The 25,499-nt window shown below is 47.6% G+C and overlaps 2 protein-coding genes across 2 annotated transcripts in view; one reads left to right on the top strand and one right to left on the bottom strand.

Annotated features, from left to right (window-relative positions):
• Positions 1-16,225, bottom strand: part of GPS2 (G protein pathway suppressor 2) — a 34,741-nt gene extending 18,516 nt beyond the window's left edge. The window contains exons 1-3 of the mRNA XM_044280768.1: positions 16,075-16,225; positions 7,090-7,196; positions 5,135-5,244 (exon numbers count right to left, since the gene is read on the bottom strand). Of these exons, the coding sequence (XP_044136703.1) occupies positions 5,135-5,244; positions 7,090-7,183 (204 nt within the window). The 5' untranslated portion in view covers positions 7,184-7,196; positions 16,075-16,225. The remainder of the gene's footprint in view (positions 1-5,134; positions 5,245-7,089; positions 7,197-16,074) is intronic.
• Positions 16,226-16,290: 65 nt separating this feature from the next.
• Positions 16,291-25,499, top strand: part of NEURL4 (neuralized E3 ubiquitin protein ligase 4) — a 66,381-nt gene continuing 57,172 nt past the window's right edge. The window contains 1 exon segment of the mRNA XM_044280767.1: positions 16,291-16,539. Within this exon segment, the coding sequence (XP_044136702.1) occupies positions 16,378-16,539 (162 nt within the window). The 5' untranslated portion in view covers positions 16,291-16,377.

The raw sequence follows: 25,499 nt of genomic DNA, 5'->3' as shown, positions 1-25,499 counted from the left end.
ATACATAAGGCCACTAGATGGCAGTGCATGGGGTACAGTCCATACATAAGGCCACTAGATGGCAGTGCATGGGGTACAGTCCATACATAAGGCCACTAGATGGCAGTGCATGGGGTACAGTCCATACATAAGGCCACTAGATGGCAGTGCATGGGGTACAGTCCATACATAAGGCCACTAGATGGCAGTGCATGGGGTACAGTCCATACATAAGGCCACTAGATGGCAGTGCATGGGGTACAGTCCATACATAAGGCCACTAGATGGCAGTGCATGGGGTACAGTCCATACATAAGGCCACTAGATGGCAGTGCATGGAGTACAGTCCATACATAAGGCCACTAGATGGCAGTGCATGCAGTACAGTACATACATAAGGCCACTAGATGGCAGTGCATGCAGTACAGTACATACATAAGGCCACTAGATGGCAGTGCATGCAGTACAGTACATACATAAGGCCACTAGATGGCAGTGCATGCAGTACAGTACATACATAAGGCCACTAGATGGCAGTACATGGAGTACAGTACATACATAAGGCCACTAGATGGCAGTGCATGGAGTACAGTACATACATAAGGCCACTAGATGGCAGTACATGGAGTACAGTACATACATAAGGCCACTAGATGGCAGTGCATGGAGTACAGTACATACAAAAGGCCACTAGATGGCAGTGCATGGAGTACAGTACATACATAAGGCCACTAGATGGCAGTGCATGGAGTACAGTACATACAAAAGGCCACTCGATGGCAGTGCATGGAGTACAGTACATATATAAGGCCACTAGATGGCAGTGCATGGAGTACAGTACATATATAAGGCCACTAGATGGCAGTGCATGGAGTACAGTACATATATAAGGCCACTAGATGGCAGTGCATGGAGTACATCACGTTCCCCGAGTACAGTACATATATAAGGCCACTAGATGGCAGTGCATGGGGTAGGGCTGCAGCTAACGATTATTTGAATAATCGATTAGTTGCCGATTAATTTCTACGATTAATCGATTAATCGGGAAAAACGACAAAATTACAAAACAGAGAGGTTTATATGATCTTACTTGAAAAATTATGTTCAAAGGCCATATTAAAACAAATTGTGGACGACACTATTATGGGGGATCTGTGGACGACACTATTATGGGGGATCTGTGGACGACACTATTATGGGGGATCTGTGGACGACACTATTATGGGGGATCTGTGGACGACACTATTATGGGGGATCTGTGGACGACACTATTATGGGGGATCTGTGGACGACACTATTATGGGGGATCTGTGGACGACACTATTATGGGGGATCTGTGGACGACACTATTATGGGGGATCTGTGGACGACACTATTATGGGGGATCTGTGGACGACACTATTATGGGGGATCTGTGGACGACACTATTATGGGGGATCTGTGGACGACACTATTATGGGGGATCTGTGGACGACACTATTATGGGGGATCTGTGGACGACACTATTATGGGGGATCTGTGGACGACACTATTATGGGGGATCTGTGGACGACACTATTATGGGGGATCTGTGGACGACACTATTATGGGGGATCTGTGGACGACACTATTATGGGGGATCTGTGGACGACACTATTATGGGGGATCTGTGGACGACACTATTATGGGGATCTGTGGACGACACTATTATGGGGATCTGTGGACGACACTATTATGGGGGATCTGTGGACGACACTATTATGGGGGATCTGTGGACGACACTATTATGGGGGATCTGTGGACGACACTATTATGGGGGATCTGTGGACGACACTATTATGGGGGATCTGTGGACGACACTATTATGGGGGATCTGTGGACGACACTATTATGGGGGATCTGTGGACGACACTATTATGGGGGATCTGTGGACGACACTATTATGGGGGATCTGTGGACGACACTATTATGGGGGATCTGTGGACGACACTATTATGGGGGATCTGTGGACGACACTATTATGGGGGATCTGTGGACGACACTATTATGGGGGATCTGTGGACGACACTATTATGGGGGATCTGTGGACGACACTATTATGGGGGATCTGTGGACGACACTATTATGGGGGATCTGTGGACGACACTATTATGGGGGATCTGTGGACGACACTATTATGGGGATCTGTGGACGACACTATTATGGGGGATCTGTGGACGACACTATTATGGGGGATCTGTGGACGACACTATTATGGGGGATCTGTGGACGACACTATTATGGGGGATCTGTGGACGACACTATTATGGGGGATCTGTGGACGACACTATTATGGGGGATCTGTGGACGACACTATTATGGGGGATCTGTGGACGACACTATTATGGGGGATCTGTGGACGGCGCAGTTATGGAGAGGGGGATCTGTGGACGGCGCAGTTATGGAGAGGAGGATCTGTGGACGGCGCAGTTATGGAGAGGAGGATCTGTGGGCGGCGCAGTTATGGAGAGGGGGATCTGTGGACGGCGTAGTTATGGAGAGGGGGATCTGTGGGTGGCGCAGTTATGGAGAGGGGGATCTGTGGGTGGCGCAGTTATGGAGAGGGGGATCTGTGGACGGTGCAGTTTTGGAGAGGGGGATCTGTGGGCGGCGCAGTTATGGAGAGGGGGATCTGTGGGTGGCGCAGTTATGGAGAGGGGGATCTGTGGACGGCGTTATGGAGAGGGGGATCTGTGGGTGGCGTAGTTATGGAGAGGGGGATCTGTGGGTGGCGCTGTTATGGAGAGGGGGATCTGTGGACGGCGCAGTTATGGAGAGGGGGATCTGTGGGTGGCGCAGTTATGGAGAGAGGGATCTGTGGGTGGCGCTGTTATGGAGAGGGGGATCTGTGGACGGCGTAGTTATGGAGAGGGGGATCTGTGGACGGCGCAGTTATGGAGAGGGGGATCTGTGGACGGCGTAGTTATGGAGAGGGGGATCTGTGGACGGCGTAGTTATGGAGAGGGGGATCTGTGGACGGCGTAGTTATGGAGAGGGGGATCTGTGGACGGCGTAGTTATGGAGAGGGGGATCTGTGGGCGGCGCAGTTATGGAGAGGGGGATCTGTGGACGGCGTAGTTATGGAGAGGGGATCTGTGGACGGCGTAGTTATGGAGAGGGGGATCTGTGGACGGCGTAGTATGGAGAGGGGGATCTGTGGACGGCGTAGTTATGGAGAGGGGGATCTGTGGACGGCGTAGTTATGGAGAGGGGGATCTGTGGACGGCGTAGTTATGGAGAGGGGGATCTGTGGATGGCGTAGTTATGGAGAGGGGGATCTGTGGATGGCGTAGTTATGGAGAGGGGGATCTGTTGGTGGCGCTGTTTTGGAGAGGGGGATCTGTTGGTGGCGCTGTTATGGAGAGGGGGATCTGTGGGCGGCGCAGTTATGGAGAGGGGGATCTGTGGGTGGCGCTGTTATGGAGAGGGGGATCTGTGGGTGGCGCTGTTATGGAGAGGGGGATCTGTGGGCGGCGCAGTTATGGAGAGGGGGATCTGTGGGTGGCGCTGTTATGGAGAGGGGGATCTGTGGGCGGCGCAGTTATGGAGAGGGGGATCTGTGGGTGGCGCTGTTATGGAGAGGGGGATCTGTGGGTGGCGCTGTTATGGAGAGGGGGATCTGTGGGCGGCGCAGTTATGGAGAGGGGGATCTGTGGGTGGCGCTGTTATGGAGAGGGGGATCTGTGGGTGGCGCTGTTATGGAGAGGGGGATATGTGGGTGGCGCTGTTATGGAGAGGGGGATATGTGCACTGTTATGGAGAGGGGGATCTGTGGGTGGCGCTGTTATGGAGAGGGGGATATGTGCACTGTTAAGATCCCTTTCCTCATAACAGTGCACAGATCCCCCTTCCCCATAGCAGTGCTATACACAGACCCCCCCTCCCCATAGCAGTGCTATACACAGACCCCCCCTCCCCATAGCAGTGCCATACACAGACCCCCCCTCCCCATAGCAGTGCCATACACAGACCCCCCCTCCCCATAGCAGTGCCATACACAGACCCCCCCTCCCCATAGCAGTGCCATACACAGACCCCCCCTCCTCCCCATAGCAGTGCTATACACAGACCCCCCTTCCCATAGCAGTGTCATAGACAGATCCTCCCCCCCCCCTCCCCATAACAGCCCCGGCCCCGATGCTTGCATCTTTATTTTACCTTTTTACAATGACGCTCCCGCTCCTGTAACAGCCAGGCAGAGCGGACGGCGGCGTAACGTCACTCAATCACGTGACGCACCTGCTCCGCCCACTTCATGAATGAAGGAGGCGGAGCAGGCGTGTCACGTGAGTGAGTGACGTTACGCCGCCGTCCGCTCTGCCTGGCTGTTACAGGAGCGGGAGCGTCATTGTAAAAAGGTAAAATAAAGATGCAGCGACCGCCCGCCCGCCCGAATAGCAACGAATCGGCGATTATTCGATAACTGGATTCGTCGACAACGAATCCAGTTATCGAATATAATCGATTACATCGATTAATCGTTGCAGCCCTAGCATGGGGTACATCACGTTCCCCGAGTACTGTACATATATAAGGCCACTAGATGGCAGTGCATGGGGTAAATCACGTTCCCCGAGTACAGTACATATATAAGGCCACTAGATGGCAGTGCATGGGGTAAATCACGTTCCCCGAGTACAGTACATATATAAGGCCACTAGATGGCAGTGCATGGGGTACATCACGTTCCCCGAGTACAGTACATATATAAGGCCACTAGATGGCAGTGCATGGGGTACATCACGTTCCCCGAGTACAGTACATATATAAGGCCACTAGATGGCAGTGCATGGGGTACATCACGTTCCCCGAGTACAGTACATATATAAGGCCACTAGATGGCAGTGCATGGGGTACATCACGTTCCCCGAGTACAGTACATATATAAGGCCACTAGATGGCAGTGCATGGGGTACATCACGTTCCCCGAGTACAGTACATATATAAGGCCACTAGATGGCAGTGCATGGGGTACATCACGTTCCCCGAGTACAGTACATATATAAGGCCACTAGATGGCAGTGCATGGGGTACATCACGTTCCCCGAGTACAGTACATATATAAGGCCACTAGATGGCAGTGCTTAGTTGTTTCACATCCAGTATCCCTGACACTGAGGGCCCCAGAGCTCACCTGTTCACGTGTCTCCTCCAAGGACATCCTCTCTTCCATCTCCTTCTTCCTCCTCCTCTCCTGTTCATCCCGCAGTTTCTGCTCCATCATTTTATCCACCTCCTCCTCCTCTGTGAAGCATTAGACAGGACACTGTCAGGCTTGACCATAGCCAGGTACCAGGAGAGCCAACCTCACCTTCCCACCCTCATGAGACGGCTGAAGCTTTCACCATCACCCGCCGTGACTGTTCTCTGCACTCCCCATACGATCTCCTTCGTGGCCGTTCTCTGCACTCCCCATACAATCTCCTTCGTGACCGTTCTCTGCACTCCCCATACGATCTCCGCCGTGACCGTTCTCTGCACTCCCCATACAATCTCCGCCGTGACCGTTCTCTGCACTCCCCATACAATCTCCGCCGTGACCGTTCTCTGCACTCCCCATACAATCTCCGCCGTGACCGTTCTCTGCACTCCCCATACAATCTCCGCCGTGACCGTTCTCTGCACTCCCCATACAATCTCCGCCGTGACCGTTCTCTGCACTCCCCATACAATCTCCGCCGTGACCGTTCTCTGCACTCCCCATACAATCTCCGCCGTGACCGTTCTCTGCACTCCCCATACGATCTCCGCCGTGACCGTTCTCTGCACTCCCCATACGATCTCCTTCGTGACCGTTCTCTGCACTCCCCATACGATCTCCTTCGTGGCCGTTCTCTGCACTCCCCATACAATCTCCTTCGTGGCCGTTCTCTGCACTCCCCATACGATCTCCTTCGTGGCCGTTCTCTGCACTCCCCATACGATCTCCGCCGTGACTGTTCTCTGCACTCCCCATACAATCTCCTTCGTGGCCGTTCTCTGCACTCCCCATACGATCTCCTTCGTGGCCGTTCTCTGCACTCCCCATACAATCTCCTTCGTGGCCGTTCTCTGCACTCCCCATACGATCTCCTTCGTGGCCGTTCTCTGCACTCCCCATACGATCTCCTTCGTGGCCGTTCTCTGCACTCCCCATACGATCTCCTTCGTGACCGTTCTCTGCACTCCCCATACGATCTCCGCCGTGACCGTTCTCTGCACTCCCCATACGATCTCCGCCGTGACCGTTCTCTGCACTCCCCATACGATCTCCTTCGTGGCCGTTCTCTGCACTCCCCATACGATCTCCGCCGTGACTGTTCTCTGCACTCCCCATACAATCTCCTTCGTGGCCGTTCTCTGCACTCCCCATACGATCTCCTTCGTGGCCGTTCTCTGCACTCCCCATACGATCTCCTTCGTGACCGTTCTCTGCACTCCCCATACAATCTCCGCCGTGACCGTTCTCTGCACTCCCCATACGATCTCCGCCGTGACCGTTCTCTGCACTCCCCATACGATCTCCGCCGTGACCGTTCTCTGCACTCCCCATACGATCTCCTTCGTGGCCGTTCTCTGCACTCCCCATACAATCTCCGCCGTGACCGTTCTCTGCACTCCCCATACAATCTCCGCCGTGACCGTTCTCTGCACTCCCCATACAATCTCCGCCGTGACCGTTCTCTGCACTCCCCATACAATCTCCGCCGTGACCGTTCTCTGCACTCCCCATACAATCTCCGCCGTGACCGTTCTCTGCACTCCCCATATGATCTCCGCCGTGACCGTTCTCTGCACTCCCCATACGATCTCCGCCGTGACCGTTCTCTGCACTCCCCATACAATCTCCGCCGTGACCGTTCTCTGCACTCCCCATACAATCTCCGCCGTGACCGTTCTCTGCACTCCCCATACAATCTCCGCCGTGACCGTTCTCTGCACTCCCCATACAATCTCCGCCGTGACCGTTCTCTGCACTCCCCATACGATCTCCTTGTGATGACTGGACCATAGTGCGGACACCAGCAGAGACAAGCTTTCTCACTACTCCCAGTGCAGCCACCATTACACCTCATTATACCGTAATCCCATACACAGTGTTCTCCTTACCTTGTCGCTTGCGCTCCCGCTCCATCATCACATGTCTATGGAGGGCTCGCGCCATCGTGTTTGACATCTTAGGTCTTTCCAAAAGGGCCGGCATTGTGTAAACGCAGCTGAAACAAAGAGCGAGACCACTGCCAGTGATGTAGATAATGTCAGGATACACTGGGGACACTACAGCTTCCTCAGGGGACACGACTGCCAGTGATGTATATACATGTATGTAATGTCAGGATACACTGGGGGGCTCCATAGTGTACAACAGCTTCCTCAGGGGACACCACTGCCAGTGATGTATATACATGTATGTAATGTCAGGATACACTGGGAGGGGGGGGCTCCATAGTGTACAACAGCTTCCTCAGGGGACACTACTGCCAGTGATGTATATACATGTATGTAATGTCAGGATACACTGGGGGGGCTCCATACTGTACAACAGCTTCCTCAGGGGACACTACTGCCAGTGATGTATATACATGTATGTAATGTCAGGATACACTGGGGGGGCCTCCATAGTGTACAACAGCTTCCTTAGGGGACACCACTGCCAGTGATGTATATACATGTATGTAATGTCAGGATACACTGGGGGGGGGGGGCTCCATACTGTACAACAGCTTCCTCAGGGGACACTACTGCCAGTGATGTATATACATGTATGTAATGTCAGGATACACTGGGGGGGCTCCATAGTGTACAACAGCTTCCTTAGGGGACACCACTGCCAGTGATGTATATACATGTATGTAATGTCAGGATACACTGGGGGCTCCATAGTTTACTACAGCTTCCTCAGGGGACACCACTGCCAGTGATGTATATACATGTATGTAATGTCAGGATACACTGGGGGGGCCTCCATAGTGTACAACAGCTTCCTTAGGGGACACCACTGCCAGTGATGTATATACATGTATGTAATGTCAGGATACACTGGGGGGGCCTCCATAGTGTACAACAGCTTCCTTAGGGGACACCACTGCCAGTGATGTATATACATGTATGTAATGTCAGGATACACTGGGGGGGGCTCCATAGTGTACAACAGCTTCCTCAGGGGACACCACTGCCAGTGATGTATATACATGTATGTAATGTCAGGATACACTGGGGGGGCCTCCATAGTGTACAACAGCTTCCTTAGGGGACACTACTGCCAGTGAAGTATATACATGTATGTAATGTCAGGATACACTGGGGGGGGGGGGGGGGCTCCATACTGTACAACAGCTTCCTCAGGGGACACTACTGCCAGTGATGTATATACATGTATGTAATGTCAGGATACACTGGGGGGCTCCATAGTTTACTACAGCTTCCTCAGGGGACACCACTGCCAGTGGTGTATATACATGTAGATAATGTCAGGATACACTGGGGACACTACAGCTTCCTCAGGGGACACTACTGCCAGTGATGTATATACATGTATGTAATGTCAGGATACACTGGGGGGCTCCATAGTGTACAACAGCTTCCTCAGGGGACACGACTGCCAGTGATGTATATACATGTATGTAATGTCGGGATACACTGGGGGGGGGGGGGGCTCCATACTGTACAACAGCTTCCTCAGGGGACACTACTGCCAGTGATGTATATACATGTATGTAATGTCAGGATACACTGGGGGGCTCCATAGTGTACTACAGCTTCCTTAGGGGACACCACTGCCAGTGATGTATATACATGTATGTAATGTCAGGATACACTGGGGGGGGGGGCTCCATACTGTACAACAGCTTCCTCAGGGGACACTACTGCCAGTGATGTATATACATGTATGTAATGTCAGGATACACTGGGGGGGCTCCATAGTGTACTACAGCTTCCTTAGGGGACACCACTGCCAGTGATGTATATACATGTATGTAATGTCAGGATACACTGGGGGGGGGGGGGGGGCTCCATACTGTACAACAGCTTCCTCAGGGGACACTACTGCCAGTGATGTATATACATGTATGTAATGTCAGGATACACTGGGGGGCTGCATAGTGTACAACAGCTTCCTCAGGGGACACTACTGCCAGTGATGTATACACATGTATGTAATGTCAGGATACAGTGGGGGGCTCCATAGTGTACAACAGTTTCCTCAGGGGGACACCACTGCCAGTGATGTATATACATGTATGTAATGTCAGGATACACTGGGGGGGGCTCCATAGTGTACAACAGCTTCCTCAGGGGACACCACTGCCAGTGATGTATATACATGTATGTAATGTCAGGATACACTGGGGGGGGCTCCATAGTGTACAACAGCTTCCTCAGGGGACACTACTGCCAGTGATGTATATACATGTATGTAATGTCAGGATACACTGGGGGGGCTCCATAGTGTACAACAGCTTCCTCAGGGGACACTACTGCCAATGATGTATATACATGTATGTAATGTCAGGATACACTGGGGGGCTCCATAGTGTACAACAGTTTCCTCAGGGGACACTACTGCCAATGATGTATATACATGTATGTAATGTCAGGATACACTGGGGGGGGGGGGGGGGGGCTCCATAGTGTACAACAGCTTCCTTAGGGGACACCACTGCCAGTGATGTATATACATGTATGTAATGTCAGGATACACTGGGAGGCTCCATAGTGTACAACAGCTTCCTCAGGGGACACCACTGCCAGTGATGTATATACATGTATGTAATGTCAGGATACACTGGGGAGGCTGCATAGTGTACAACAGCTTCCTCAGGGGACACCACTGCCAGTGATGTATATACATGTATGTAATGTCAGGATACACTGGGGGGGCTCCATAGTGTACAACAGCTTCCTCAGGGGACACCACTGCCAGTGATGTATATACATGTATGTAATGTCAGGATACACTGGGGGGGCTCCATAGTGTACAACAGCTTCCTCAGGGGACACTACTGCCAATGATGTATATACATGTATGTAATGTCAGGATACACTGGGGGGCTCCATAGTGTACAACAGTTTCCTCAGGGGACACTACTGCCAGTGATGTATATACATGTATGTAATGTCAGGATACACTGGGGGCCTCCATAGTGTACAACAGCTTCCTCAGGGGACACTACTGCCCGTGATGTATATACATGTATGTAATGTCAGGATACACTGGGGGGCTGCATAGTGTACAACAGCTTCCTCAGGGGACACTACTGCCAGTGATGTATACACATGTATGTAATGTCAGGATACAGTGGGGGGCTCCATAGTGTACAACAGTTTCCTCAGGGGGACACCACTGCCAGTGATGTATATACATGTATGTAATGTCAGGATACACTGGGGGGGGGGCTCCATAGTGTACAACAGCTTCCTCAGGGGACACCACTGCCAGTGATGTATATACATGTATGTAATGTCAGGATACACTGGGGGGCTCCATACTGTACAACAGCTTCCTCAGGGGACACCACTGCCAGTGATGTATATACATGTATGTAATGTCAGGATACACTGGGGGGCTCCATACTGTACAACAGCTTCCTCAGGGGACACCACTGCCAGTGATGTATATACATGTATGTAATGTCAGGATACACTGGGGGGCTCCATAGTGTACAACAGCTTCCTCAGGGGACACCACTGCCAGTGATGTATATACATGTATGTAATGTCAGGATACACTGGGGGGGGCTCCATAGTGTACAACAGCTTCCTCAGGGGACACTACTGCCAGTGATGTATATACATGTATGTAATGTCAGGATACACTGGGGGGGGGGGCTCCATAGTGTACAACAGCTTCCTCAGGGGACACCACTGCCAGTGATGTATACACATGTATGTAATGTCAGGATACACTGGGGGGGCTCCATACTGTACAACAGCTTCCTCAGGGGACACTACTGCCAGTGATGTATATACATGTATGTAATGTCAGGATACACTGGGGGGGGCTCCATAGTGTACAACAGCTTCCTCAGGGGACACTACTGCCAGTGATGTATATACATGTATGTAATGTCAGGATACACTGGGGGGGGGGGGCTCCATAGTGTACAACAGCTTCCTCAGGGGACACAACTGCCAATGATGTATATACATGTATGTAATGTCAGGATACACTGGGAGGCTCCATAGTGTACAACAGCTTCCTCAGGGGACACCACTGCCAGTGATGTATATACATGTATGTAATGTCAGGATACACTGGGGGGGGGGGGGGGGGGCTCCATAGTGTACAACAGCTTCCTTAGGGGACACCACTGCCAGTGATGTATATACATGTATGTAATGTCAGGATACACTGGGAGGCTCCATAGTGTACAACAGCTTCCTCAGGGGACACCACTGCCAGTGATGTATATACATGTATGTAATGTCAGGATACACTGGGGGGGGGGGGGGGGGCTCCATAGTGTACAACAGCTTCCTTAGGGGACACCACTGCCAGTGATGTATATACATGTATGTAATGTCAGGATACACTGGGAGGCTCCATAGTGTACAACAGCTTCCTCAGGGGACACCACTGCCAGTGATGTATATACATGTATGTAATGTCAGGATACACTGGGGGGGCTGCATAGTGTACAACAGCTTCCTCAGGGGACACCACTGCCAGTGATGTATATACATGTATGTAATGTCAGGATACACTGGGGGGGCTCCATAGTGTACAACAGCTTCCTCAGGGGACACCACTGCCAGTGATGTATATACATGTATGTAATGTCAGGATACACTGGGGGGGCTCCATAGTGTACAACAGCTTCCTCAGGGGACACTACTGCCAGTGATGTATATACATGTATGTAATGTCAGGATACACTGGGGGGGCTCCATAGTGTACAACAGCTTCCTCAGGGGACACTACTGCCAATGATGTATATACATGTATGTAATGTCAGGATACACTGGGGGGCTCCATAGTGTACAACAGCTTCCTCAGGGGACACCACTGCCAATGATGTATATGTTATGGACTATTGATACAAAATGGATACTTGCTTGTTGAGCTAAGATGGCGGCCAGGCATTCAGCCTACACCTATAAACTAGAATCTTACTTTGTGTTTTTATCATGTGTTTCTTTGTGGTTTCCGTTCAGCTCAAGCAAGCAGCTACAAAGAAAGAAGTAACGGTTTCACCCAGGAACAAGGGGGGGGAGTGAGGAGGAATTTCCTCTGGCCGTCAAGGTTACAGAAAAGTAGAGAGTTCATAGCCAATAGAAAATATATACTTTATCTTTCACCCCCCCTCACTCCCTCCTCTCGTGAAAACTATGTAGTGTCTGTTTTCTTAGAAATAAACCAGAGATACTGATTAACTCCATGTAGTGAGTTGTCTGTCTGATCTCTCCGTGCACGTATCTTAATTTGGAGCAGTACATCAACTGAACTGGCAGCTTTGTCAGAACCAGAACATATATACATGTATGTAATGTCAGGATACACTGGGGGGGGGGGGGGGGGGCTCCATAGTGTACAACAGCTTCCTCAGGGGACACTACTGCCAGTGATGTATACACATGTATGTAATGTCAGGATACACTGGGGGGCTCCATAGTGTACAACAGCTTCCTCAGGGGACACTACTGCCAGTGATGTATATACATGTATGTAATGTCAGGATACACTGGGAGGGGGGGGCTCCATAGTGTACAACAGCTTCCTCAGGGGACACTACTGCCAGTGATGTATATACATGTATGTAATGTCAGGATACACGGGGGAGGGGGGGGCTCCATAGTGTACAACAGCTTCCTCAGGGGACACTACTGCCAGTGATGTATATACATGTATGTAATGTCAGGATACACTGGGGGGCTCCATAGTGTACAACAGCTTCCTCAGGGGACACTACTGCCAGTGATGTATATACATGTATGTAATGTCAGGATAAACTGGGAGGGGGGGGCTCCATAGTGTACAACAGCTTCCTCAGGGGACACCACTGCCAGTGATGTATATACATGTATGTAATGTCAGGATACACTGGGAGGCTCCATAGTGTACAACAGCTTCCTCAGGGGACACCACTGCCAGTGATGTATATACATGTATGTAATGTCAGGATACACTGGGGGGCTCCATACTGTACAACAGCTTCCTCAGGGGACACCACTGCCAGTGATGTATATACATGTATGTAATGTCAGGATACACTGGGGGGCTCCATAGTGTACAACAGCTTCCTCAGGGGACACCACTGCCAGTGATGTATATACATGTATGTAATGTCAGGATACACTGGGGGGGGCTCCATAGTGTACAACAGCTTCCTCAGGGGACACTACTGCCAGTGATGTATATACATGTATGTAATGTCAGGATACACTGGGGGGGGGCTCCATAGTGTACAACAGCTTCCTCAGGGGACACCACTGCCAGTGATGTATACACATGTATGTAATGTCAGGATACACTGGGGGGGCTCCATACTGTACAACAGCTTCCTCAGGGGACACTACTGCCAGTGATGTATATACATGTATGTAATGTCAGGATACACTGGGGGGGGCTCCATAGTGTACAACAGCTTCCTCAGGGGACACTACTGCCAGTGATGTATATACATGTATGTAATGTCAGGATACACTGGGGGGGGGGGGGCTCCATAGTGTACAACAGCTTCCTCAGGGGACACTACTGCCAATGATGTATATACATGTATGTAATGTCAGGATACACTGGGAGGCTCCATAGTGTACAACAGCTTCCTCAGGGGACACCACTGCCAGTGATGTATATACATGTATGTAATGTCAGGATACACTGGGGGGGGGGGGGGGGGGCTCCATAGTGTACAACAGCTTCCTTAGGGGACACCACTGCCAGTGATGTATATACATGTATGTAATGTCAGGATACACTGGGAGGCTCCATAGTGTACAACAGCTTCCTCAGGGGACACCACTGCCAGTGATGTATATACATGTATGTAATGTCAGGATACACTGGGGGGGGGGGGGCTCCATAGTGTACAACAGCTTCCTTAGGGGACACCACTGCCAGTGATGTATATACATGTATGTAATGTCAGGATACACTGGGAGGCTCCATAGTGTACAACAGCTTCCTCAGGGGACACCACTGCCAGTGATGTATATACATGTATGTAATGTCAGGATACACTGGGGGGGCTGCATAGTGTACAACAGCTTCCTCAGGGGACACCACTGCCAGTGATGTATATACATGTATGTAATGTCAGGATACACTGGGGGGGCTCCATAGTGTACAACAGCTTCCTCAGGGGACACCACTGCCAGTGATGTATATACATGTATGTAATGTCAGGATACACTGGGGGGGCTCCATAGTGTACAACAGCTTCCTCAGGGGACACTACTGCCAATGATGTATATACATGTATGTAATGTCAGGATACACTGGGGGGCTCCATAGTGTACAACAGCTTCCTCAGGGGACACCACTGCCAATGATGTATATGTTATGGACTATTGATACAAAATGGATACTTGCTTGTTGAGCTAAGATGGCGGCCAGGCATTCAGCCTACACCTATAAACTAGAATCTTACTTTGTGTTTTTATCATGTGTTTCTTTGTGGTTTCCGTTCAGCTCAAGCAAGCAGCTACAAAGAAAGAAGTAACGGTTTCACCCAGGAACAAGGGGGGGGAGTGAGGAGGAATTTCCTCTGGCCGTCAAGGTTACAGAAAAGTAGAGAGTTCATAGCCAATAGAAAATATATACTTTATCTTTCACCCCCCTCACTCCCTCCTCTCGTGAAAACTATGTAGTGTCTGTTTTCTTAGAAATAAACCAGAGATACTGATTAACTCCATGTAGTGAGTTGTCTGTCTGATCTCTCCGTGCACGTATCTTAATTTGGAGCAGTACATCAACTGAACTGGCAGCTTTGTCAGAACCAGAACATATATACATGTATGTAATGTCAGGATACACTGGGGGGGGGGGGGGGCTCCATAGTGTACAACAGCTTCCTCAGGGGACACTACTGCCAGTGATGTATACACATGTATGTAATGTCAGGATACACTGGGGGGCTCCATAGTGTACAACAGCTTCCTCAGGGGACACTACTGCCAGTGATGTATATACATGTATGTAATGTCAGGATACACTGGGAGGGGGGGGCTCCATAGTGTACAACAGCTTCCTCAGGGGACACTACTGCCAGTGATGTATATACATGTATGTAATGTCAGGATACACGGGGGAGGGGGGGGCTCCATAGTGTACAACAGCTTCCTCAGGGGACACTACTGCCAGTGATGTATATACATGTATGTAATGTCAGGATACACTGGGGGGCTCCATAGTGTACAACAGCTTCCTCAGGGGACACTACTGCCAGTGATGTATATACATGTATGTAATGTCAGGATAAACTGGGAGGGGGGGGCTCCATAGTGTACAACAGCTTCCTCAGGGGACACCACTGCCAGTGATGTATATACATGTATGTAATGTCAGGATACACTGGGAGGGGGGGGCTCCATAGTGTACAACAGCTTCCTCAGGGGACACTACTGCCAGTGATGTATATACATGTATGTAATGTCAGGATACACTGGGGGGCTCCATAGTGTACAACAGCTTCCTCAGGGGACACTACTGCCAGTGATGTATATACATGTATGTAATGTCAGGATAAACTGGGAGGGGGGGGCTCCATAGTGTACAACAGCTTCCTCAGGGGACACTACTGCCAGTGATGTATATACATGTATGTAATGTCAGGATACACGGGGGAGGGGGGGGCTCCATAGTGTACAACAGCTTCCTCAGGGGACACTACTGCCAGTGATGTATATACATGTATGTAATGTCAGGATACACTGGGAGGGGGGGGCTCCATAGTGTACAACAGCTTCCTCAGGGGACACCACTGCCAGTGATGTATATACATGTATGTAATGTCAGGATACACTGGGGGGCTCCTCAGGGGAAGCTACTATCGCCGCAGACTTGAGGGGCGCAGGCCTGTACTGATCCACTGGGGGCCTGGATAGACTTGGGTAGGTCTCGGACAGTTCCCGGTCACCCCCAGCACCACTTACCTCGGCTGCTCCCGCTCCCTCTCCCTCTGTATCCGTCCCCTCGGTACGCGCCGGTGGTGACAGAAGCGGGAAGATATTACTCCGTGACACTTCCCCGGCGTTACTGTACGTCACTTCCGCCAATCGCCTTCGTACAGCCTGCAGGCCAAGCTAAGTTTCCGGTCTTCCCTTTTCCGCCAACCATTGTTAGCTTCCGGTGAGCCCTTTTCCGCCAACCATGCGGAACTTCCGGTGGTCGCTGTCAGACTCGTCTCCCTGGTGACACCGTAAAGCGCCGGGGCTCGGTGCCGTAAAGCGGCGAGGATGGCGGAGCTGCACCCCCGCACCGGCAAGCTCGTTATCCTGAGCAACGGGAATCGGACGGCGACCCGGAAACAGCCGGCGCAGGAGTTCAACCAGGGCCTGGTGCTGAGTGCCCGCCCGCTGGGCCCCGGGGAGGTGTTCACGGTCCGCCTGGAGCGCAAGGTGAGAGCCGCGGGGCAGAAGTGTTCAACCCCCCCGGGACGGGGCAAAAGTGTTCACCCCCCATATAGATATAACCGCTGTGTAACTATTCACCCCCCATATAGATATAACCGCCGTGTAACTATTCACCCCCCCATATAGATAGAACCGCTGTGTAACTATTCACCCCCCATATAGATATAACCGCTGTGTAACTATTCACCCCCCATATAGATGTAACCGCTGTGTAACTATTCACCCCCCATATAGATGTAACCGCCGTGTAACTATTCACCCCCCATATAGATATAACCGCTGTGTAACTATTCACCCCCCATATAGATATAACCGCTGTGTAACTATTCACCCCCCATATAGATATAACCGCTGTGTAACTATTCACCCCCCATATAGATATAACCGCTGTGTAACTATTCACCCCCCATATAGATAGAACCGCTGTGTAACTATTCACCCCCCCCATATAGATGTAACCGCCGTGTAACTATTCACCCCCCATATAGATATAACCGCTGTGTAACTATTCACCCCCCCCATATAGATATAACCGCTGTGTAACTATTCACCCCCATATAGATATAACCGCTGTGTAACTATTCACCCCCCATATAGATGTAACCGCTGTGTAACTATTCACCCCCTATATAGATAGATATAACCGCTGTGTAACTATTCACCCCCCCCATATAGATGTAACCGCTGTGTAACTATTCACCCCCCCCATATAGATATAACCGCTGTGTAACTATTCACCCCCATATAGATATAACCGCTGTGTAACTATTCACCCCCCATATAGATGTAACCGCTGTGTAACTATTCACCCCCTATATAGATATAACCGCTGTGTAACTATTCACCCCCCATATAGATATAACCGCTGTGTAACTATTCACCCCCCATATAGATATAACCTCTGTGTAACTATTCACCCCCCATATAGATATAACCGCTGTGTAACTATTCACCCCCCCCATATAGATGTAACCGCCGTGTAACTATTCACCCCCCATATAGATAGAACCGCTGTGTAACTATTCACCCCCCATATAGATATAACCGCTGTGTAACTATTCACCCCCCATATAGATGTAACCGCTGTGTAACTATTCACCCCCTATATAGATATAACCGCTGTGTAACTATTCTGACCCCATATTGATATAACCGCTGTGTAACTATTCACCCCCCATATAGATAGAACCGCTGTGTAACTATTCACCCCCCATATAGATAGAACCGCTGTGTAACTATTCACCCCCCATATAGATGTAACCGCTGTGTAACTATTCACCCCCTATATAGATATAACCGCTGTGTAACTATTCACCCCCCATATAGATATAACCGCTGTGTAACTATTCACCCCCCATATAGATATAACCGCTGTGTAACTATTCACCCCCCATATAGATATAACCGCTGTGTAACTATTCACCCCCCATATAGATATAACCGCTGTGTAACTATTCACCCCCCCCATATAGATGTAACCGCCGTGTAACTATTCACCCCCCATATAGATATAACCGCCGTGTAACTATTCACCCCCCATATAGATATAACCGCTGTGTAACTATTCACCCCCCATATAGATATAACCGCTGTGTAACTATTCACCCCCCATATAGATATAACCGCTGTGTAACTATTCACCCCCCATATAGATATAACCGCTGTGTAACTATTCACCCCCCATATAGATATAACCGCTGTGTAACTATTCACCCCCCATATAGATATAACCGCTGTGTAACTATTCACCCCCCATATAGATATAACCGCTGTGTAACTATTCACCCCCATATAGATATAACTGCTGTGTAACTATTCACCCCCCATATAGATATAACCGCTGTGTAACTATTCACCCCCCCCATATAGATATAACCGCTGTGTAACTATTCACCCCCATATAGATATAACTGCTGTGTAACTATTCACCCCCATATAGATATAACCGCTGTGTAACTATTCACCCCCCATATAGATATAACCGCTGTGTAACTATTCACCCCCCCATATAGATATAACCGCTGTGTAACTATTCACCCCCATATAGATATAACTGCTGTGTAACTATTCACCCCCCCATATAGATATAACCGCTGTGTAACTATTCACCCCCCATATAGATATAACCGCTGTGTAACTATTCACCCCCCATATAGAATATAACCGCTGTGTAACTATTCACACCCCCATATAGATATACCGCTGTGTAACTATTCACACCCCATATAGATATAACCGCTGTGTAAACTATTCACCCCCCATATAGATATAACCGCTGTGTAACTATTCACCCCCCCATATAGATATAACCGCTGTGTAACTATTCACCCCCCCCCTATATAGATATAACCGCTGTGTAACTATTCACCCCCCCCCCATATAGATATAACCGCTGTGTAACTATTCACCCCCCCATATAGATATAACCGCTGTGTAACTATTCACCCCCCCATATACATATAACCGCTGTGTAACTATTCACCCCCCCATATAGATATAACCGCTGTGTAACTATTCACCCCCCATATAGATATAACCGCTGTGTAACTATTCACCCCCCATATAGATATAACCGCTGTGTAACTATTCACCCCCCATATAGATATAACCGCTGTGTAACTATTCACCCCCCATATAGATATAACCGCTGTGTAACTATTCACCCCCATATAGATATAACCGCTGTGTAACTATTCACCCCCATATAGATATAACCGCGGTGTAACTATTCACCCCCCATATAGATATAACTGCTGTGTAACTATTCACCCCCCATATAGATATAACCGCTGTGTAACTATTCACCCCCCCCCCATATAGATATAACCGCTGTGTAACTATTCACCCCCATATAGATATAACCGCTGTGTAACTATTCACCCCCCATATAGATAGAACCGCTGTGTAACTATTCACACCCCATATAGATATAACCGCGGTGTAACTATTCACCCCCCATATAGATATAACCGCTGTGTAACTATTCACCCCCCATATAGATATAACCGCTGTGTAACTATTCACCCCCCATATAGATATAACCGCTGTGTAACTATTCACCCCCCATATAGATATAACCGCTGTGTAACTATTCACCCCCCATATAGATATAACCGCTGTGTAACTATTCACCCCCCTATATAGATATAACCGCCGTGTAACTATTCACCCCCCTATATAGATATAACCGCTGTGTAACTATTCACCCCCATATAGATATAACCGCTGTGTAACTATTCACCCCCATATAGATATAACCGCTGTGTAACTATTCACCCCCATATAGATATAACCGCTGTGTAACTATTCACCCCCCATATAGATATAACCGCTGTGTAACTATTCACCCCCCTATATAGATATAACCGCTGTGTAACTATTCACCCCCCATATAGATGTAACCGCTGTGTAACTATTCACCCCCCATATAGATAGACCGCTGTGTAACTATTCACCCCCCATATAGATATAACTGCTGTGTAACTATTCACCCCCCATATAGATATAACTGCTGTGTAACTATTCACCCCCCTATATAGATATAACCGCTGTGTAACTATTCACCCCCCCTATAGATATAACCGCTGTGTAACTATTCACCCCCCTATATAGATATAACCGCTGTGTAACTATTCACCCCCCCATATAGATATAACCGCTGTGTAACTATTCACCCCCCCCATATAGATGTAACCGCTGTGTAACTATTCACCCCCCATATAGATGTAACCGCTGTGTAACTATTCACCCCCCATATAGATATAACCGCTGTGTAACTATTCACCCCCCATATAGATATAACCGCTGTGTAACTATTCACCCCCCATATAGATAGAACCGCTGTGTAACTATTCACCCCCCCATATAGATAGAACCGCTGTGTAACTATTCACCCCCCATATAGATAGAACTGCTGTGTAACTATTCACCCCCCATATAGATAGAACCGCTGTGTAACTATTCACCCCCCATATAGATATAACTGCTGTGTAACTATTCACCCCCCATATAGATATAACCGCCGTGTAACTATTCACCCCCCATATAGATATAACCGCCGTGTAACTATTCACCCCCCATATAGATATAACCGCCGTGTAACTATTCACCCCCCATATAGATATAACCGCCGTGTAACTATTCACCCCCCATATAGATATAACCGCCGTGTAACTATTCACCCCCCATATAGATATAACCGCTGTGTAACTATTCACCCCCCATATAGATATAACCGCCGTGTAACTATTCACCCCCCATATAGATGTAACCGCTGTGTAACTATTCACCCCCCCATATAGATGTAACCGCTGTGTAACTATTCACCCCCCCCATATAGATATAACCGCCGTGTAACTATTCACCCCCCATATAGATATAACCGCCGTGTAACTATTCACCCCCCATATAGATATAACCGCCGTGTAACTATTCACCCCCCCCATATAGATATAACCGCCGTGTAACTATTCACCCCCCCCATATAGATATAACCGCCGTGTAACTATTCACCCCCCATATAGATATAACCGCCGTGTAACTATTCACCCCCCATATAGATATAACCGCCGTGTAACTATTCACCCCCCCCATATAGATATAACCGCCGTGTAACTATTCACCCCCCATATAGATATAACCGCTGTGTAACTATTCACCCCCCATATAGATATAACCGCTGTGTAACTATTCACCCCCCTATATAGATATAACCGCTGTGTAACTATTCACCCCCCATATAGATATAACCGCTGTGTAACTATTCACCCCCCATATAGATATAACCGCTGTGTAACTATTCATCCCCCTATATAGATATAACCGCTGTGTAACTATTCACCCCCTATATAGATATAACCGCTGTGTAACTATTCACCCCCCCCCCTTATAGATATAACCGCTGTGTAACTATTCACCCCCCATATAGATATAACCGCTGTGTAACTATTCACCCCCCTATATAGATATAACCGCTGTGTAACTATTCACCCCCCATATAGATATAACCGCTGTGTAACTATTCACCCCCCCCATATAGATATAACCGCTGTGTAACTATTCACCCCCCATATAGATATAACCGCTGTGTAACTATTCACCCCCCCCATATAGATATAACCGCTGTGTAACTATTCACCCCCCATATAGATATAACCGCTGTGTAACTATTCACCCCCCCCCCCCCCCCCCATATGTACATGACCCTGGACTCGGACCTCACCGCTCTCTATCATGGTGCATGCCGGCAGTGGAGGCTGGACCGGAGGTCTGTCCTCTTCAGCGATGAGTCCCGCAGTGATGGCTGGAGACTGCCATGGAGAGGCCTTCACACAGTAGTGTCCCTCCAGTCCCGCTCCCAGGATTGTGGGGTGATATAATGTACGGTGACCGATCCTTTTACTAACAGCTCGGCGATCCATTGCTTTGGTCTTGGACCCAGTGGTCTGCCCATTTCTCCAAAGTGTCCCAGGAGATGCTTCCCAGCAGGACCATGCCAGGCCTCATGTTGTCCGTGCGACTGTGAACCGCCGGCGTGGCCTACACCTGCTACCATGGCCTGCAGCGCCTCCGGGCCGCAGTGATCAGCAATTGTATAGGGAGCTGCCAGCAGCAGATCTTGATGATTTGTGTGCCCAAGTGCATTCAGGTGGCAGAACGTTCCTCAGACATCCAGTAAAATGCTTCTCCGAGATACTGATGAGCTATCCTCAGTACAGGTCATCAGATCACTGGGGGTCCGACCCCCGCGGCCCCCGCTGATCAGCTCTTTGATAAGGCACTGTGTATATTACATGTGGGTGGTGTATTAGAGGTGTATACTGTGTATATTACATGTGGATGGTGTATTAGAGGTGTATACTGTGTATATTACATGTGGATGGTGTATTATAGGTGTATACTGTGTATATTACATGTGGATGGTGTATTAGAGGTGTATACTGTGTATATTACATGTGGATGGTGTATTAGAGGTGTATACTGTGTATATTACATGTGGACGGTGTATTAGAAGTGTATACTGTGTATATTACATGTGGATGGTGTATTATAGGTGTATACTGTGTATATTACATGTGGATGGTGTATTAGAGGTGTATACTGTGTATATTACATGTGGATGGTGTATTAGAGGTGTATACTGTGTATATTACATGTGGGTGGTGTATTAGAAGTGTATACTGTGTATATTACATGTGGATGGTGTATTAGAGGTGTATACTGTGTATATTACATGTGGACGGTGTATTATAGGTGTACACTGTGTATATTACATGTGGATGGTGTATTATAGGTGTATACTGTGTATATTACATGTGGATGGTGTATACTGTGTATATTACATGTGGATGGTGTATACTGTGTATATTACATGTGGATGGTGTATTAGAGGTGTATGCTGTGTATATTACATGTGGATGGTGTATTAGAGGTGTATACTGTGTATATTACATGTGGATGGTGTATACTGTGTATATTACATGTGGATGGTGTATTAGAGGTGTACACTGTGTATATTACATGTGGACGGTGTATTAGAGGTGTATACTGTGTATATTACATGTGGATGGTGTATTAGAGGTGTACACTGTGTATATTACATGTGGATGGTGTATTATAGGTGTATACTGTGTATATTACATGTGGATGGTGTATTATAGGTGTATACTGTGTATATTACATGTGGACGGTGTATTATAGGTGTACACTGTGTATATTACATGTGGATGGTGTATTATAGGTGTATACTGTGTATATTACATGTGGACGGTGTATTAGAGGTGTATACTGTGTATATTACATGTGGATGGTGTATTAGAGGTGTATACTGTGTATATTACATGTGGACGGTGTATTAGAGGTGTATACTGTGTATATTACATGTGGATGGTGTATTAGAGGTGTATACTGTGTATATTACATGTGGATGGTGTATTAGAGGTGTACACTGTGTATATTACATGTGGACGGTGTATTAGAGGTGTATACTGTGTATATTACATGTGGATGGTGTATTAGAGGTGTACACTGTGTATATTACATGTGGATGGTGTATTAGAGGTGTACACTGTGTATATTACATGTGGATGGTGTATTATAGGTGTATACTGTGTATATTACATGTGGATGGTGGATGGTGTATACTGTGTATATTACATGTGGATGGTGTATTATAGGTGTATACTGTGTATATTACATGTGGATGGTGTATTAGAGGTGTATACTGTGTATATTACATGTGGATGGTGTATTAGAGGTGTATACTGTGTATATTACATGTGGATGGTGTATTAGAGGTGTATACTGTGTATATTACATGTGGATGGTGTATTAGAGGTGTACACTGTGTATATTACATGTGGATGGTGTATTAGAGGTGTACACTGTGTATATTACATGTGGATGGTGTATTATAGGTGTATACTGTGTATATTACATGTGGATGGTGTATACTGTGTATATTACATGTGGACGGTGTATTATAGGTGTACACTGTGTATATTACATGTGGATGGTGTATTATAGGTGTATACTGTGTATATTACATGTGGACGGTGTATACTGTGTATATTACATGTGGATGGTGTATTAGAGGTGTACACTGTGTATATTACATGTGGATAGTGTATACTGTGTATATTACATGTGGATGGTGGATGGTGTATACTGTGTATATTACATGTGGATGGTGTATACTGTGTATATTACATGTGGATGGTGTATTAGAGGTGTATACTGTGTATATTACATGTGGACGGTGTATTAGAGGTGTATGCTGTGTATATTACATGTGGATGGTGTATTAGATGTGTATACTGTGTATATTACATGTGGATGGTGTATTAGAGGTGTATTACTGTGTATATTACATGTGGATGGTGTATACTGTGTATATTACAGGTGGATGGTGTATACTGTGTATATTACAGGTGGATGGTGTATACTGTGTATATTACATGTGGATGGTGTATTAGAGGTGTATACTGTGTATATTACATGTGGACGGTGTATACTGTGTATATTACAGGTGGATGGTGTATACTGTGTATATTACATGTGGATGGTGTATACTGTGTATATTACATGTGGATGGTGTATACTGTGTATATTACATGTGGATGGTGTATTAGAGGTGTACACTGTGTATATTACATGTGGATGGTGTATTAGAGGTGTACACTGTGTATATTACATGTGGACGGTGTATTAGAGGTGTATACTGTGTATATTACATGTGGATGGTGTATTAGAGGTGTACACTGTGTATATTACATGTGGATGGTGTATTATAGGTGTATACTGTGTATATTACATGTGGATGGTGTATTAGAGGTGTATACTGTGTATATTACATGTGGATGGTGTATTAGAAGTATATTACATGTGGATGGTGTATTAGAAGTATATTACATGTGGATGGTGTATTAGAGGTGTATACTGTGTATATTACATGTGGATGGTATATTATAGGTGTATACTGTGTATATTACATGTGGATGGTGTATTAGAGGTGTATACTGTGTATATTACATGTGGATGGTGTATTAGAGGTGTATACTGTGTATATTACATGTGGACGGTGTATTACTGTGTATATTACATGTGGACGGTGTATTAGAGGTGTATACTGTGTATATTACATGTGGACGGTGTATTACTGTGTATATTACATGTGGATGGTGTATACTGTGTATATTACATGTGGATGGTGTATTAGAGGTGTATACTGTGTATATTACATGTGGACGGTGTATTAGAGGTGTATACTGTGTATATTACATGTGGTTGGTGTATTAGAGGTGTATTACTGTGTATATTACATGTGGATGGTGTATTAGAGGTTTATTACTGTGTATATTACATGTGGACGGTGTATTACTGTGTATATTACATGTGGACGGTGTATTAGAGGTGTATACTGTGTATATTACATGTGGACGGTGTAT

This window comes from Bufo gargarizans, chromosome 2 (genome assembly GCF_014858855.1).
Source record: "Bufo gargarizans isolate SCDJY-AF-19 chromosome 2, ASM1485885v1, whole genome shotgun sequence".
In the NCBI taxonomy this organism is placed as follows: domain Eukaryota; kingdom Metazoa; phylum Chordata; class Amphibia; order Anura; family Bufonidae; genus Bufo; species Bufo gargarizans.
This window is presented reverse-complemented; position numbering and strand designations above follow the sequence as displayed.